Source organism: Leguminivora glycinivorella, chromosome 8 (assembly GCF_023078275.1).
Source record: "Leguminivora glycinivorella isolate SPB_JAAS2020 chromosome 8, LegGlyc_1.1, whole genome shotgun sequence".
NCBI lineage: Eukaryota > Metazoa > Arthropoda > Insecta > Lepidoptera > Tortricidae > Leguminivora > Leguminivora glycinivorella.
Window position 1 is genome coordinate 20556749 of NC_062978.1, and position 19156 is coordinate 20575904.

The 19156-nt window shown below is 35.5% G+C and overlaps 1 protein-coding gene across 1 annotated transcript in view; it reads right to left on the minus strand.

Moving 5' to 3' along the window:
* LOC125229107 (cholecystokinin receptor-like) overlaps window positions 1–19156 on the minus strand; it is a 174215-nt gene that overhangs the window by 15841 nt on the left and 139218 nt on the right. The window contains 1 exon segment of the mRNA XM_048133886.1: window positions 4290–4415. Within this exon segment, the coding sequence (XP_047989843.1) occupies window positions 4369–4415 (47 nt within the window). The 3' untranslated portion in view covers window positions 4290–4368.

A 19156-nucleotide genomic window follows, 5' to 3' on the forward strand; every position in this document is an offset into this window, starting at 1 on the left:
AAATGTATCCGGACATGTAAGTGAAAATGTCATCCTTGACATTTGCAGCAGGAGGAAAAAAGTACGACATACACATTATTTCACACAAATCTTGGATACAAAGTATAAAATCAACAAACAAATTTCTAGTGCAATATATTGGGAAATGGAAATTTTGCCTAACAATACCTTTGACTAAATAATATTTGGTAAAATGAAATTTGACCAAGTAAATGTTTTGGGAAACAAATACTTGCCAAAAAAAGTTTTGCTAAATGTCAATTTGCGATAAGTTGTTTTGCCAAACGTTTATTTGGGAAATGATAATTTGGGAATAATATTTTGGGATGTGAAACTTTGGGAAACGTTTTTTGGCGAATCGTCAGTAAACCGTTATAACTACAGTGTTAACTAGAGTGATGATGCCTACAATTTTTTTTTCCAAAATGTGTTTTGACGTGATATCACAATTTTAAAGTAAATAAATATACGATTTCGTCACTACTTTTAAAAAATCTCGTATCTTACGCTGTTCCTCAAAGTTAAAACGCAGTAAGTCTATATGCATTGCATACATACTTATTACAATTTTATTTTCATTGACAGACGAAGATACAAGTTTTTTTAAAAGTAGGGACGATTTGTTCTTATAAAAATAAAAACCGGCCAAGAGCGTGTTGGGCCACGCTCAGTGTAGGGTTCCGTATTTTTCTCAAAAACTACTGAACCTATCAAGTTCAAAACAATTTTCCTAGAAAGTCTTTATAAAGTTCTACTTTTGTGATTTTTTTCATATTTTTTAAACATATGGTTCAAAAGTTAGAGGGGGGGGCGCACTTTTTTTCCTTTAGGAGCGATTATCTCCGAAAATATTAATATTATCAAAAAACGATCTTAGTAAACCCTTATTCATTTTTAAATACCTATCCAACAATATATCACACGTTGGGGTTGGAATGAAAAAAATATCAGCTCCCACTTTACATGTAGGGGGTACCCTAATAAAACATTTTTTTCCATTTTTTATTATTTTTGCACTTTGTTGGCGTGATTGATATACATATTGGTACCAAATTTCAGCTTTCTAGTGCTAACGGTTACTGAGATTATCCGCGGACGGACGGACGGACGGACGGACGGACGGACGGACAGACAGACATGGCGAAACTATAAGGGTTCCTAGTTGACTACGGAACCCTAAAAACACGCAAAAATATTTGGGGAAAGTATGATTTTGGCCACTTCCAGGCTTCCAACAGCGCCACCATACATTTCAGGGGTACGCTTTTTTGTGTGGGCTTTGTCAGTTCAGTATTAAATCGTTCTTGATCGAATTAATACTGGTAGAATTCCTAATTAACACTCAAAATTATTTAAAACATGTAAAATAAAATATTGCTTAGGATCTATACAAGTTTTCAAATGGCCTAGGCCTTATTTTATAAAAAAATTCCTTAACCAGTCTCGTAGCCATAAAAAATAAGTGAAATAAAATAAAAATATTGCTTAGGCCCTAAACCAGTTTTTAAATTTAATGGTCTAATTTTGTGTCATAAGATAAATATAAGGTAATGTCATAATATAAGAAATACCTTTACTATTTTCTTGAGTTGCACCGCGTGCAATGTGATACTTTGGTACATTGAAGCGTATTATAACGAACTTAATGACAGCATGTCATGCCATGTGCCGTATATTATCTATAGGTAAATGAGGCTTGAGTCTCAGGAATAGCTATATCCTGTATATGCTTATTTTCCCATAAATATGTATTTTTAATAAAAGGGGCTCCAACCCCCTGGCGCAATTTGTCAATATCTGTCGCAGGCAGGTATGTTTTTCGCATTTACGTAAACAGGGTTTGGTCGATTATTTGTATTTGCTTTGAATTATCGAGGTCCTGATTCATCTATATATCACAAATTCTGACGCGTATCGCTTGATTTATTTTTAGCGTTTTGTAGTCAAATACGAGTCCTTACCGTGTTTCCATATTTATTTTCATCACTAAAATATAAACATTGCGAAAATTTAAAAGCTATAATATTTTTAACATATTATGATACCTAGTTATATTTACGTTAGACTAGTTGATGAATGTATTTCAGGCGGAAGCGCTGGTGGCCTAGCAGTAAGAGCGTGCGATTTTCGATCCGGAGGTCGCGGGTTCGAACCCCGGCTCATTGTCATTTGATATTTTCTAGTCGCTTTTCGGTGAAAGAAAACATCGTGAGGAAACCGGACTAATTCCAATAAGGCCTAGTTGCCCTTCGGGTTGGAAGGTCAGATGGCAGTCGCTTTCGTAAAACTAGTGCCTACGTCAAATCTTACTTAAATACATTCATCATCATCATGATGATGATGAATGTATTTAAGAAAAAAACCGGCCAAGAGCGTGTCGGGCCACGCTCAGTGTAGGGTTCCGTAGTTTTTCGTATTTTTCTCAAAAACTACTGAACATATCAAGTTCAAAACAATTTTCCTAGAAAGTCTTTATAAAGTTCTACTTTTGTGATTTTTTTCATATTTTTTAAACATATGGTTCAAAAGTTAGAGGGGGGGGGAACGCACTTTTTTTCCTTTAGGAGCGATTATTTCCGAAAATATTAATATTATCGAAAAACGATCTAAGTAAACCCTTATTTATTTTTAAATACCTATCCAACAATATATCACACGTTGGGGTTGGAATGAAAAAAAATATCAGCCCCCACTTTGCATGTAGGGGGGGTACCCTAATAAAACATTTTTTTCCATTTTTTATTTTTGCACTATGTTGGCGTGATTGATATACATATTGGTACCAAATTTCAGCTTTCTAGTGCTTACGGTTACTGAGATTATCCGCGGACGGACGGACGGACGGACGGACGGACGGACGGACGGACGGACGGACGGACGGACGGACGGACAGACAGACAGACAGACAGACATGGCGAAACTATAAGGGTTCCTAGTTGACTACGGAACCCTAAAAAATACCGGTCTACCTGTACAATACAATACAATACAATACAATACTTTATTTATATTAGATAGATAAAGTGCTCAAGTTGACATGTGCATTATGTTCTCTTACGTTCAAAGACTTCAGTAATATTAAAAATTCTATGAATACAGACATAATCAGATATATTTCGTTACCTACTCACGGAACATACACAGAACAGGTTAATTTATCCTGTTGTACATTTGAAACGTGCTTCTGCAAATTATTAAGACTTTCTCCTCTCCATTTTCGCTCCTGTAGCTTCTTTTAGCGCCATCTAGCCGATAATCAACCAAAAGTGTAGCGTCATCTGCACGACCATAGATTTTCGTTAGCAGTTCCAGGGTACGTTTTCTACGTAGACTATATCTGTCTATACGGAATTATATTTGTCTTTGTTCAGGCTAAACACCGAACCAGGACATTAAATGTTTGTGGCTGAGCACAAAGGGTTAATCTTAATGCTCGAAGGCGTGCAAACATTCTGTAACCTACACACGTTTAGATGAACAATATCCCCACTGGTGGGTCATTAGATATTCATTGAATATCATTGAATATCTAATGGAATGACAACCTTACCGTCTGCTTGTTGACGCAAATGAGCTTTTAGTTATTAGTTTGGTTTATAGGTTTTACTCTACTTTAAATATTATTATTTTAATTAAATTCATACCTTCAGTTTATAAGTGTTTTGATAAAAAGAACGACAAATTATCTGTAAATAAAAATCTAGAAATAAATACGTTCATGATCAATTCTTAATAATATCTCCATTCTAGATATTTTTTACGCTTAAAATATAAATATTTCGTAGGTAAGTAAACAGAAAATTACACTGTAATATTTGTAATATTATTTTTAAGCAACGCGACGAAACAGGAAGTTGAAATACAAAACTCTTTTTCCTGATATTTTCAGTAGAAAAATATTTCATCATGCAGATACATTAGATATATAAACAGGGGCTGTAGCTTGTATAAAATTAAATGCGTTGCCTTGCCTTTCAATTTCACGTGAAATTACTTTACAGTTATCTCTAGTTGCAGTGCGCCTACAACATGATGTTTTCAAGCCTACTTTTCAAACTACCTAGATTTGTTTAAAGTTGAACGCACGTATTTAACTTGTGCTGAAAGGGATAAAATCAACTCAAATACGCGTATCATTGCGTATTTGATAAAAGTACTAACATAAGTTTATTGCGTCCACCGCTTGACCACCGCTGGCAGCCACCCGGCGCTGTTTGTATTTCACCTGCGTGATGGGCCTTGTTATGATAGCGGTTGGTAGCGAGGGGTGACATGTGTTTGTATCTTACCTGTGTGATGGGCCTTATGACGGCGGGCGCTGGCAGCGCGGGATGGTTGCCGCTGGAAGAATTGGCCACCGAGCCGCTGCTAAACACATTCCTCCCCCTCCTGTCCATCCAGCTCTGTAACAAATGCTGTTATAAGGTTAAAGAACCGGTCAAGTGCGAGTCGGACTCGCTCACCGAGGGTTCCGTACAAACTTTCAATAGGTAGTTGAATCATCAAAATGTTATTCATATAACTCTACAGACTTGACTAAATCTCTCAAGACTCAATTTCCCACATAACAATTAATATTTTAATATACAATTTTATTGTTAGACAACGTCCAAATAAAATCAAGACTATTCGACTTCAATAGTTTACGATTTACGGCATGTCGCAAGGACGCTCCTAAAGACGCTCATTATCTCAGGAAAAACGCGATGTAGGAAATGAGCGTGCAAGGTACAGCGACGTCTATCGGCAAATTGAGTAAACGAATGCGCGCGAGCTAGTATGGAAGATGACTTTTATGAGATAATTTATTGCGTGAATCGATTTTAACTATTTTGCCTCTATAGAAGCAGGTAATTTTACTGTTATTTTGTTAAAAAATACAGGTAAAATAAACTGTTTTTTTTTTTTATTAAAAAAAGTTATCAAGATAGGTGTACAATTTTATTTTTCCTGTAATATTTATTATAATATACCCGCACGGTATTTTTTTACATTTTCCTTCAAAAACATTTTTTCCATAACCAAAAAATTATGAAAAATAGTTTTGATATACATACATATACACTTTGAGCTTTTTATAACAATACCCCACCTGACCTAGTAAGTTACTTGAAATTTACAGTTTGCCCCCCTTTCATTTTGGCCATTTTCTGTAATTACTAGTAATACATTTAATAAAATAATACTTTAAATTTGTAGAGGTTAACGATGTTCATAAGTAGTAAAGCGATATCATAAGTAGTTCTCGAGATATTTAATAATGTGACAGACAAAAAGACAGACAGACAGAGAGAGCGGCGCCATAAGGGCTCCTTTTGTACGTCTTTTTACGGAACCCTAAAAATGATTCATTTATACAAACGGTGTATTATTAATGTTAGTAGTACATAGCGATATGAAGTTTAACACTACTAAAATAGCAATTATTTCTGTCTGTATATAGAAGTACAAAATAACATTAAATTTGAAAAAAGTGTAACTGTTGGCCTTTAGCCCTTAAATGCATAGTGATGTATATATGCATCATGCATTTTTGACTCTATTGACAGCGTGTCAAAATTCAAATTTGAATAAATCTTTGTCAAGGTCATGTATTTACCCCAGACCCCAGTGTAACCCAGATACACCTAAAACTATTTTTTTGCTGACTCCAGTGGCGGATTTGCCGTAAGGCCCAGTAGGCCCGGGCCTAGGGCGGCCAGATTTTAAGGGCGGCAAATCGTGGCAAAAAAATCACTGAGGATAACAAGATTAACAACAAAGAACTCGAATGCAAAGTATCTGAATATTATATAGGCTCGCGTAAGTATCGTATCCATTTCTGCGTATCAAAGAATAAATATTTAATTCGTACATCGTATTACATATAATATACCGGCGCAAGGCACCTGTAACCTTATAGTGTCTGAGGCCCATGGAGGCGGCCCACATTCCTGGTCCAATGTTTACGTTAACAGCATTAGCGGAATTGTCACAGTGATGTCTTTGTACTTTGAGACGGGGCGGATATTGTAAACACCGCCGAACGTAGCCGTGGGTCCGATGTGGTACGTAATGAAATTAATTAAAATATTTGTTGTAAGCATTCCTTAAGGTGCCGAGAGGGCATTAAGATTTGGGACATGGATGAATAGAGACACGCGACCGTGCGCTATCCCATAACCGTGCCGTGAGATTACGTGTGCGCTTTAAGTACCTAGTAGTGTACCACTTGACCCACGGATTCGTTTCCGGTTCTGATAACTTAGTGATGCTAAAGCTTTGAGTTGGTGTGATTTTTTTGTGTTTTGGAACTTAAGTGATTGTGTTTGTTTTGATATTAGCAATATTCGTTACCAGTTGCATAAACATTTGTTGGACTTGTGTGCGTGATATGCCCACCGTTTCCGCCCGCCATGGAGCTGGTGACTGCGGCGCCCCTTGATGTCGAGCTACCGGCTCCGACATATAAAAGTTAAGTAGTTTTAGTTAAATATATAGGATGGTACCTACCTATTGTTATCTATTACGCGTGTGTCTGCGATTTGCGATTGTTTTGTCAGCAGTGTGCGTAAAGCAATTGCAGTGAGCGGATTAAGGCCATGCATCGATAAATATTAGGATTTTAGATTCACTGGTGTGCTTAGCCCCGGAAACCTAGAGATCTGATTTTTGGATATGTATATCTTGACTATATGATTGAAATTTTTGTACAGCTCGAAACACGAATGCTTACAATTTTCTCGATAGAAATTTAATCCAAAGTAAGGCCTTAATTTTTCGTTTAACTAACATTGTGAAAAAAATATGCAACTTTAATCAGTCTAACCTACTTTAAAGTGAAGGTTTCCAAATTATCTAGTCTCTCGTAGAAGGAAATATTTTTTATTATCGTATATACAAAGATTTATCATCATTTACAATATCATGAATTCAACAGAAAACGGCCATTTTATGCGGTTTCGTTTCTCTTTCTTTCATACGTCAATCGTATACATGTGTCCTTATTGTCAAAAATGTCAGACGGCCGGCGGGCCTCGAGGAGGCAAGACCTATGTCAAATCGCGCAGCGTTTTTGACAATTTATAATTACGAAAATTTGGACGTAGTTTAGCGAAAAGGATTTATCTCCATAAAATTGCCATTGAAATGAATGACTATTGTTATTGTCAGAAAGTTTAAATTCTATTGGCAATATTTGTGGGTTAGATCCTTTTCCATAAACTACGTTCATTTTGTATATTTATTATATATACGCATGTGTGCGTATTGCCAAAGCTACGTCAAACTCTATACTATTTGAGTTACAAGATGCTATGAAATTTCGACAGGAACGATAATGTGTCCGTGGCCCTGTGGTACCAGCCATCAGCTAAATATGCTAACTTCTAGGTGATTTTTTTCCATTTTATTTCGAAATTTCTACTTTTTGTTTTTTTGTTCTTTCTTATTATACCAAATAAATTATAAAATAAAGAAATTAATATTAATTCATCTTCAAAAGAAGAAAACCTTTTCTAAGGGAGCCTAACCTAATGTATACAATGTTGTTTTGTGTGTTGTACATAATTTACACAATTATAAGTGAAATAAAATAAAACAAAAATAAAAAAATACATTCATTGAAAAATAAGAATAGATATTGCAATAAAAAAAATTACAATGTTTAAGTTGGTTGGCCACGCAACGGGATTTGAACCCACAACTCTGGAGTGAAATCCTTGTACATATTGGATTGGACTGGCCCTGCCGGCCTGCTAAAGCTGATGTCCCTTGTTCGAATCCCGCCAAGGGTATTTATTAGTGTGAGGAGTACTTACAGATATTTATTTGGCTCATTTTCTCATTTCATCATCTCCAAGGCCATTTAAATAAACGACTCATGGTTTTATACGTACTGATAAGTTGGATGTGTTTCAGTACAATTTTAAAATGTTAAATCTGCCGTTTCGGCTTGGCTATTAAAACATAAGTAATTATGTCGTTCTCTGCTATAATTCTTTGATATTTTCTACTTAGTACGTACTTCGCTATCAAACAACCTGTATGGTCTGTGCAGTGATCTTTCTGTTATGCGGTTGTCTGTGATTAAAACTCGTTGACGTTGGTATGTCAAAATATTTTCTGTAGCTTATGCTAAAAATACAAAAGATACAAAAACAATGGTATAAGAAAGGGAAAAGACAGACTCCAGGTACATGGTTATTTTTTAAATACATCCAGCAGCGGGGCAGGCAGGGCCCAAGGTGACCGACCTACGCGCCGTGTACAGGAGTACCGCCTTCTGCATCTCACCCCTAGCGAGTGTCGCTCACTTTTGCCTATGAGATCGTTCGCCGAAACGACGATGATCGTCGAATCAACCAAGTATCTCGACCATTTTCGAGAACTGGCGCAGGTAAGTACCTACTTGTAGTACGGTACTTCGCGGTCCACAAGATTGTATGGAAAATACTAACTGCTGGTGAATTATCCTAGTTATGAGGTCATGTCTGTGCAATGTGCCCGAGTGACTCACCGGGATAGTGTCCGACAAATGTTATTATTATTGTTTATATATAGCTAAACTCAAGCTTAATCCAGAACTGTAAAATAAACCTAAGAATTGGCTTTCTCTTTTTTAGGGTTTCATACCAAACATAGGCACAAAAGGAACCTTTCTGGTGCGGTTCGGCCCGTCTATTTTCTGCGTGTTCGGCAAAATACTCGATGACTCTATGTCTCTTACATAGTTTCTCTTAGTGCGTTTTCACATCATCCGTTCCGATATCGGATGTCGGACCCATCCCATGTCCCGTATATTTACGCCACCATCTTTGATTTTTTAATTTTGAAATCTTTCCTACATCCGATATCGGATCGGATAATGTGAAAACGCACTTACACACTACTTTACTTTTTAAGTAAGTAAATAAGTTAATCTTCTTTATTGCCCCACAAAGATAACAGGTTTACAAATTTAATAACAGAATTACATTGAAAATAAAAGCAGCAACAGGCGGTCTTATCGATGTATGCGATCACTACCAGAATTCCTTATTAGGGTAGCACGAAATAAAGCATAGTTTTGGTATTTCCGATGAACTACAGTATGGATTCTTCAAAAAAGGAGTGTACTTAGTTTCTAATGGGTCGGCAACGCGCATGTGAAACCCCTTGAGTTGCAGGTGTCCATAGTTTCCGGTTACCTCTTTTCCTCTTACCTGCCGCCGACGTGGTATAAAAAAAATTGTAAAAGGTAATTTAAATAATATAAGGTACCTAGTTTTAATTATCAATTTTAAAAACTTGTGTTTTTAACCAACTTCCAAATTTCGAGGAGGTTATCATTTATCAATTCGTGTGTAATGTTTGATGTTTGTTACTAAGTAGACAGGTTTCGATTTTTTTTTAGTGTATGTACATATTATTGAAAGCCAGTTCTGATAATTGGATTCTGGAGAAATCGAGAAAACTCCTAAAGTCTGAAAGGCGCATAATATATAGTGATTTTTGTGTTTTATTAGAACATCATGCATTTCCATTCAAAACAGTCACATATGGTGAAGTGGAACAGTTTATGATGATCAGAGCGGAACTCTTCAACGACGAATTTAACGAGTTAAGTTTTTTAAGCACTTTGAGGTTTCAAGTCAGATTTCGATCATGCTGGAGTTTTGGTGATCTCTTTTGGATACCAATCCATGAAAGATCAAAGGAACTTCTCAAATTTGAACGGCACACTTGTAGTGACTTTTGTATTATCACCAAAGTCTCTCTAATGTTTTGGATTATGAATAAGGACAAGGACTTACATTTGACGAAGTGGAACTGATGATGATCAGAACGGAACTCCTCAAAAACGCATAGCTCGTGTTAAGAGATTGATGAAAGAACTGCTGATGATGATCCGATTAGGAGCCCTTCAGTGACACATAGCTCATGTTAGGGATTTGCTCATTTATGCGTTTGTGTGTATGTAAATAAATAAATAAATAATAAATATTGGGGGATACCTTACACAGATCAACCTGGCCCCAAACTAAGCAAAGCTTGTACTATGGGTGCTAGGCGACGACGATATACTTAATTATATAAATATATACATAGAAAACATCCATGACTCAGGAACAAATATCTGTGTTCATTACACAAATAAATGCCCTTATCGGGATTCGAACCCGGGACCGCGGCGTAGCAGGGTCACTACGCGCTAGGCCAGACCGGTCGTCATCATTTCATGTGTCTCTAAACATTAAAGTTTATTATTTCTTCAGTATCGATCGCAGTCGCATGTGCGTTTCGTGTATGAGGTGCCTGGCTCGCTTTTCTGTAGTGTTATATAAATCCGGATTTGTGGCTAGGTCCGTGTTATCAAGGTCCGGGTACCCAAGTTTAATATGTCCGGATTCACGGATTCTAAGTACAGTCCAGTTTGCTTTCTACGTACAGTAGAATGGATGCGTTTTTAATTTTATAACAGTGAGGAATGTAAATCATTCTGTAAAGGACGGGTTCGGTACCTCGGCAACTTAGCACTGCCGGGACTACACGAATACACAAGCAGAGATTTAGAACGGGTACCTTTTTCTTTTGACAGAGAACAGGTCTTGGTAATCATAACTATCTAGGAGGCAAACGTTAATTAGTTTTCTTACTTTCATTTGATAATCCGGTAATTTTTTTTTGCAAGGTTCAGGTGTTCTGAAATAGAATATTCATTTATTTTCGAACAATACTATAAGGCCCAGAAACTTCAAGGTACTACGTCTTTTAATATACACATAGTTTTAAGTAGAGGAGTTGAGTAGTTTTATGTGCTCTGCCTACCCCTTCATGGGATACAGGCGTGATTGTATGTATGTTGTATGTATGTATGTATAGTTTTAAGTTTATAGTTTTAAGCACAATGTTAAAAGCATGGAGTAGAAGAAGCTCATGTGTTAAAGAATGGTACTTATGTGGTAGCTTTTACATGTGATTAGAAGACTGTAATCAGTTCCGACTAAACAGGTTCGTCCTTGCCACTAAAAAGCGCCGTGATGTCATCGGATAGTGACGGATGAGAGAGTGTTTAGAAAAATGCAATAAAAAGTGTAGAGACTTGAATATCGACCTGTGGTATACTGACGTATGTGTTATCTGCTGATTCCCGAACCGTTACCACTTTTTATTTATTTGTTAGGTAGATAAGCGACCAATTATATATACCTACCTACTCCATTTTTTTCTATATAGAGGTATACAGAAATAGGAATCGAAGATGGTATGGAAAATATCCTTGTACTGCATTAACCGTCATCTTCATAACTAAAACATAAATCATGTCTGTAAAAGTAAGTAAGTAAGTACAAGGAATCTCTGGGCAACTTGCCCGGTGAAAAACCAAAAAGCTATTTATTCTATAGTGCGTTTTTAAATAGTTAAGAGACAAATACTTACATGTTAATAAATATTTTTAAGAAATTTCACAAATAACGAATGGGTTTGTTTTTACAGGACGACGTGTAACCATCATCATTTCTTAGCATAAGGAGTATACGATAAGGCATAACATCGCTTCTGGTATTTGATAGGTACTAGTACTACTTAGAAGGATTGATCATTACTAATATGTAGTAGACTGGACTGGTATGGTGAAGTTAGAGAGTTACTTCAGATAATATATAAAGAAGGTCCTCTTCGATAGTACTAGGAAACCCTAGGCTTGGTCCATTCCTTGGCCAAAGAATTTAGCGAGTAATATTGATGTAATAGGCATAGTTGACCAATTACTCGTACTTCCCGTGGGAATTCATTTTGGTGGATTATTTGGTTATTTTTAAGTTAGTCTATATTTACTGTGTACCTAAGTTTTTATTTCAGATACCATCAGTTAAAGGATTTTATACAAATAATGCATAAGATTTATTAGTTCATTATATCCAGTACACGACATGCTAAACGAGCATAAGGTACAAAGTAAGCGTAGGTATATACCTAAGTCTGTATTATGATAAACTTTTATTTCATATATTAATTTCCACTAATTTTTAGCCACTATTTATAAAACTGAACAGTGTAGTTCCTCTAGGTTATGATACACATCTCACAATATAAAAAAAAACTAAACAAAATTTGTACCTTGGTTATCAATTTAACTAAATAATTTAGGTTTTTTTTATTAATTTTTTTATACTATGTCGGTGGCAAACAAGCATACGGTCCGCCTGATGGAAAGCGGTTACCGTAACCTATGGACGCCTGCAACTCAAAGAGTGTCACATGCGCGTTGCCACCCCATTACAAACTTGTACACTCCCTAAATCATACTATACTAAAGATTAAAAAATAACTTTGCTAAAAAAACCTTAGTTAACGTTCTATATTTCAAAAACTTTAATTTTGTTTTATATTACATCAGTTTTATTCTAAATATGATGGTTTTGTTAGGTTGTTTTTACAGCTTCAGGTTTTTTACTGATCTATCACATAAAACTTGTCAGTAAATAAGTTCGAATTTTGTACTTTTTTAATGAATTGTGCAATAAAGTTTACATAAAATAATATTTACAAATATACATACAATCAGCCTGTATCCCATAAAGAGGTAGGCAGAGCGCATGAAACTACTCATGTTTCTATGCCAGACTTGGCAAATAAGGGGTTGAAAGGAAACGAAACTCTGACAAAATGTAAAATAAAATAATCATCAGTTGATTTACCTTGTACGTTAGTTTGAGCTAGCCAGTGCGTTTATGTTTAATTTACAGTTTTAAATTAGTCTTGACTAAACTGAGCTTGGCTTAAAATAATAAATAAAATTAATACCTTTCTGATGGATTGGACTTTGACTAAGGGGATTCTAATGTCAGCAGAGATAGGTACTCTATACGTACTAGATAGGTACTACCTAGCTGTGGAAATTGATGAAGATAATATGTTAATGACTAAGGATCTGTCTACAGCTTCAACTACGGACAGTTTTTGAGTAAAAGGGTTCCTAATACCTAGATTTTTTACTATGTTTATGGGACAACATACGTATTGTCTGAAACCAGTTCTGGTAACAATTAGCATTCATAAGTTATAACTACTTATTAATTTGGGCCTCAATCCTCTGTTCTTGAAATTATCGTCCAGTCGTAACGAATTCCTCAATAATTTCACACTCTATTTTTGTTGTTATAAAGCCTCTCTCTCTTTCAGTTCGATTAAAGAGATTTTTTTATGTTCAGCTGTTTACCTGATTTGACATCTTTGTTTTAAAAACGTGATTTTACTACCTACTAAATTTCTTTAAACTTTCAGTTAAATGTCAACAATCAGGACAAGGTTTCGCTTTCATCTTGGCTGCAGAAAGAGGAACCGCCGGACTACCCGAGACGTGTTGAAGATCCACCTTCTGAGTGAGAAAAACTGAGAGAGATACAGATTCTCTCAAGACATATGAATATTCTACACGGTGTTTTCTTAGTTACGTTAATTTTAAGGATGCATTCCTATTATTCCTAATCTTATAATATCATTTACTTGGCACCCGAGCTTGCCTACGATTTTAATTGGATTCCAGACCATTGAGGTCAAATGGATTCTTGCAATTAAAAATCATCAAAAAAGAAATTTGCACATAGCATACCTGTATTCTTCATCTCCTTGAATACATATAAAATAAAACAACATAACTACCAAATTGTTTATTTCAATCACTTATTTTCAGAATTACATCCTTATTTGGTTATGCTTGGCATAGTTTGTATTATACATAGTAGTATAAATTAATTTTTATTAAGCAGAAACGTCTGCTAACGATTCTAAACATTTTTATATTAAAGGAAAAAAAACACACAGTAGTATATTTTATCTTGTACAGGTACTGTATGTATACCTCCAACGACTGAGACCATACCGCCATTTAATCGTTATTCTTTATTTAAAATGTATATTGATTCACGGTGTCCTCATAAGTGTACACAATCAAGATACTTAGCCCCATTGAGTGAGTGTTTTTTGTTAAATCCAATGTTTGTAGTTCTTTAAATATATCTATGGTTTATTTGACTAAAGGTAACAATATTTGAGTAAAAAAATGTGTGACCTTCGGTTTTTGGAATGATTTCTGGTACCATATGAGACCGCTAGCGTCGCACAGAGGTAAAAGCACAGAATATATAATAGTACAAGTACAGAAGGCTCACTCCTTTGATGTCCACAAAATGCCGCCATTCTAATTTTTTACCTACATTAACAAACGGACCGCACGCGAGCAGGCGACATTGAATTTTATTGCGCGGCGCGAAAGTCGTCACCACTGAATGGGCCGTGAATTCGCGGCCGCCGACATGTACTTGTAGCGCGGCGATAAAAAAAATTATTTATTAACAAACAGACCTTTTCAACATAATAATATGTAATAGGTAGACATGTTAGACTACATTTAATAAAAACCGGCCAAGAGCGTGTCGGGCCACGCTCAGTGTAGGGTTCCGTAGTTTTTCGTATTTTTCTCAAAAACTACTGAACCTATCAAGTTCAAAATAATTTTCCTAGAAATTCTTTATAAAGTTGTACTTTTGTGATTTTTTTCATATTTTTAAAACATATGGTTCAAAAGTTAGAGGGGGGGGGGACGCACTTTTTTTCCTTTAGGAGCGATTATTTCCGAAAATATTAATATTATCAAAAAACGATCTTAGTAAACCCTAATTTATTTTTAAATACCTATCCAACAATATATCACACGTTGGGGTTGGAATGAAAAAAAATATCAGCCCCCCACTTTACATGTATAGGGGGGGTACCCTAATAAAACATTTTTTTTCCATTTTTTATTTTTGCACTTTGTTGGCGTGATTGATATACATATTGGTACCAAATTTCAGCTTTCTAGTGCTAACGGTTACTGAGATTATCCGCGGACGGACGGACGGACGGACGGACAGACAGACATGGCGAAACTATAAGGGTTCCTAGTTGACTACGGAACCCTAAAAAGTAGGTTAGGGGAGACCGGGGATAGTTGACTAACTTTTGGCTTCAGCTCATGTATCTTTGATGTTTGAATCAATTTAATAAAAATAATTGTTGTTACAGATAGAAGAACTATTCGGGTCTCTAAACCCTTTATTTTTGACGCAAGTATTTATTTGCAATTATAACACGTATCTATTCGATTTTCTAAACTCCAGACTATTAGTTAACCTACCCCATCTTCGGAGTAAGTTGGCTAGGCGATAATTAATGTAAATAAAGAAATTATAAATTTAAATAAAATTTAAATATAGCCGGGGGCGCCACCCGGGGGCGGGCGAGTGGTCTAGTGGTAAGGACGTTAGCCGCGTAAGCTGAAGACCCGGGTTCGATTCCCGGCTCAGCCACCAGTGGCCCCTGGTGGGCCCTGTCGTTTTTTCTTTCGTGTATGATATCTATTTAAATTTATAATTTATATATAGTAGTGTGAACTAGTGTGACTACTTGAAAAAAAAAAAACAAATCGAAAAATATTCAATAAAATAATTTGATTTGTTCCCTAATTGTAATGTAAATACAGAAAATTAATAATTTACAATAAAACAAAGTGTACGTAATGTTAGTAGCTTTTATCGAATTACAAGACACACAAACTTCAATCAATTCAATCAAATGAATTTAAGTGATACCATACGGGACCGCTAGTCTCAGTTTCAGTTTCATGATAAAAAAAAATCTGTTTACTTCTAAGAAACGTTTATTTATTACATACATGATGATGAGTTCTACATAGATCCACTGCACACGCCTACCATATATAAGCAGCGGGCCGGCTTTTGAGTCTCACGCGTTCGAATTCAGAAAATTCTTATTTTCAACCGGTATTTTAGTGACAAAATCCCGTATCGCCCCCAGTGGACACTCTAATTAATAATTCAAACATTGTAAAACATGAAAAAAATGGACCAGTTACATTTGCCCCCAGTCGAGATTTGCCCCGCTGTACCTTACATTAAAAAATCATAACAATAAGCGCATGATTGCATAATTAATTAATTATACAAGCTATTACTTCTTCTTCCTGCCAAGTTCCATCCCCGCCATATTTATTGTTAATAATAAGCAATTATCATCTTTTTTTTTAATATTACAGCAACTTATTGTTGTGATTAGCAATATTTATTTCAAAATTAAATTCCATGAATTTGGACATACGACGTAACACGGGTACACGGACGTTCATTACATGGACCCTAATTCGGATCCGTGTAACAATGAAGGGACCGCAAACTCAACGTTCTTTCTAAGAATGAAAAGAGATTAAATCGCGTATAATTAATTTACTTATAAATATATCCTGATGTTTTCCGACGACGACATTAAAAGCTAGTTTTATTTCATGAGTAATAAATAACTATCGTCCTAACCGAAGACAATATAATTATAATCTAATGTAAGTCTATGTTGATTGGTCTTCGCGTAGTATCTGAGGTGCCAGTGAGTTGAGGTGGTGTCCAGCCAGAAGTTGAATTTCTGAAATGTTGCATTTGCAAAAAAAAAGTATTTGCAGCATGTTGTGTTAAAATGACGAATTTGCATACCTAAAGATGAATTTTCTTAAATTTCAATTGGCATGAAGTGGAATTTGCAGCTTGTTGAAAATGTTGAATTTGCAAAAAAAACTTAATTTTTCCCACTTCGTTACCATTTTTCAAACACTTTGTGCAGCGGTTACAAAGTGAAAAGTATGCGAAATAATAGAAAATTTCGGGACCATTTTTTTATCTCTTGTTTTTTGCCCCAGATCGAAAGGGCTCGTGATTCTGAGTAGGAAAACCATAAATTTTACCTACCTTAGAAAAAATATTTTTGGTGATTATTCTCGCGAAAATGCCAAATGTTAATAATGTACCTACTATTTCAGTTCTTACATGTATGGTGTTTTTCAGAACAAGTTCGCATACCAGGCTATTTCTGTCAGGTCGAAATTTCAAAGGGTCATATGTAGGGTAGGCACTGAAAAACATCGTACGATACACGTGCGAAGAGGAAATCCTAAACAAGCTGTCAAAAAATCGACACGAGTTTCTGCACTTGTATCGTAATGTAGGTACTATATACTATTCATAAATAAAACATAAGGGACAACTGTTCGAGAAACATGAACATTTTGAATTAAAATTTTATTAAGTCTGATAAAAATATGTAAAGTAAATAAATGAGTTGGCCGTGGCGTCAGTAGCTACTCAGTTGCTTTTGGCAACTCTAGTTACTAGCTGTCACTTTTAATTTGACAATAGAGTCCATTGATCATTTTAGAACAATTGAGTGAGACTCAATTTCATATTAATTCCGTATCAGCAAAAAGTTCAGAAAATTAATTTTGACAGTTATTAAAATGAAGTGTTTTTTTCTTGCAAAATCTGTAAATTACGCCAATTTTCATTAATTTCAAATCTAGAGGTTTCCTTAGACCGTTTCCGTATAGCACCATCTGTATTCGCATAGTGGCATAGCAAGATCTGGTAGCTGCTGCGCGGGTGTGAAAAATAGAACTAAAAAATGGTGAAGAGGCCGGCTGTGCAATTCCCATTAAGTTTGTACAGTTGGATCACGTCTCCGATTTGGATAAAAATTGGTAGGCTGATAGAGTCCATGATGCTGAGCAAGAACCTTCCTTTGTTGTTACCAGATTTCTATGCATTTTCGGTAACAAAAAAGGAAAGTTTCATACAATCAATCTAGGACATTTTGGGAAACCTAGTGAATCTTGCTCAGCATCATGGACTATCAGCCTACCAATTTTTATCCAAATCAGAGACGTGATCCAAAATGTACAAACTAAACGGGAATTGCGGGGCTAGTGACTCGCTGTAGGTACGTAGTGCGTTTTCACATTATCCAATCTGACATCGGATATATGTAGGAAAGAAGTACAAGGAAAAATTTAAAGATGACGGCGTAAATATATGGGATATCGGTCCTACATGTGATATCGGATAGGATAATGTGAAAACGCACTTACCTACATCACGGGGCTAGCAGTGTTGCAGAACGTATGGTATATTCCAAAGGGTAAGTAAAGTAAGTATTGCAAAACAATAAAAAAAATACAACGCGATTTAGATACCTAGGTAGCAAGGAAATGTTATTTGTAAGAGGGGTTAAATAAACTACTTAAACCTATACCCAAGAATAATTCGTTAATATAGATATTATAGCTGTCTCTATAAATCTCCTAAGGCGCATAATATGGAGTGTAGAAAAAACTCCATAAGTTATAGTAACGTATAGTAGCTTTGATAGAAACATTAAGAACCATTTGGTTTGTTATTTGACATTGGGCGAATGAATTGAATACAATATTAGTTACAACGCCATCTGTGAAGCGTGAAATTGTCAATGTCATTTTGCCGAAATATTTTTCTTTGGCTGACTGCCGATAGTTGTAGTTTACATTTATGAAGCTAGATGGAGCTTTAGCTGGGCTATTGCTCCGCGGAACGCATTTCGGCGCTTCTATGTGTGCGTGCTTGCGGGGGCTGAGGAAATTGACAAGCGTGGCCTATGAGCTGTCAGTCGCTCCTTTAGTAGCCCCTTAAGTGTTTTAATTACTTATTTGCAGTGATAAGGGGTGAATGACAGCAATCATTATGCTAGTATGAATCTGCCGCGGGATTCCAGGCTTGATGTGGTTAGATAAAGGACAGGTTTTTATTATAATATCAGTATACCTTTATATTATAAGTTAATTGTCAGTATATTGCTATTACGGGTTAATGTTTTAAATGCGACATCCAATCATCAATTACTTACTGCTGAATAAAGCTGAGTTATTACTTCTGAATTCATTTTTTATATTAAATTAGTTTAGTATCTAAGGCCTCACTTACAATAAAATATGTAATTTATATAAAAATTACTTAATTATCAATATCATAACCAACACTTGCTTATTTAAGGGTGCTTTCAAAAACGTCAAAATAACGTAAAATTGATAGTTTTAGTCGGTGAAATGTTACACTTTCCGTTATCTAAAACTTACAAATACAATACAAAAATACAAAAAATCTTTATTCAAAAAATACAAGTACATTGTATGCAGGGGATGGAGCCGCCCGGTAAGCAGAATGTGCTTGTGTTGGGAGGCACCGCTCTTCCCTAGGTTTGTAGGTAGACACTGTTTTTTTTTTTTTCACACGAAAAAAATATTTACTACAATTTTTTTTTTTTTTTTATTACTACTACA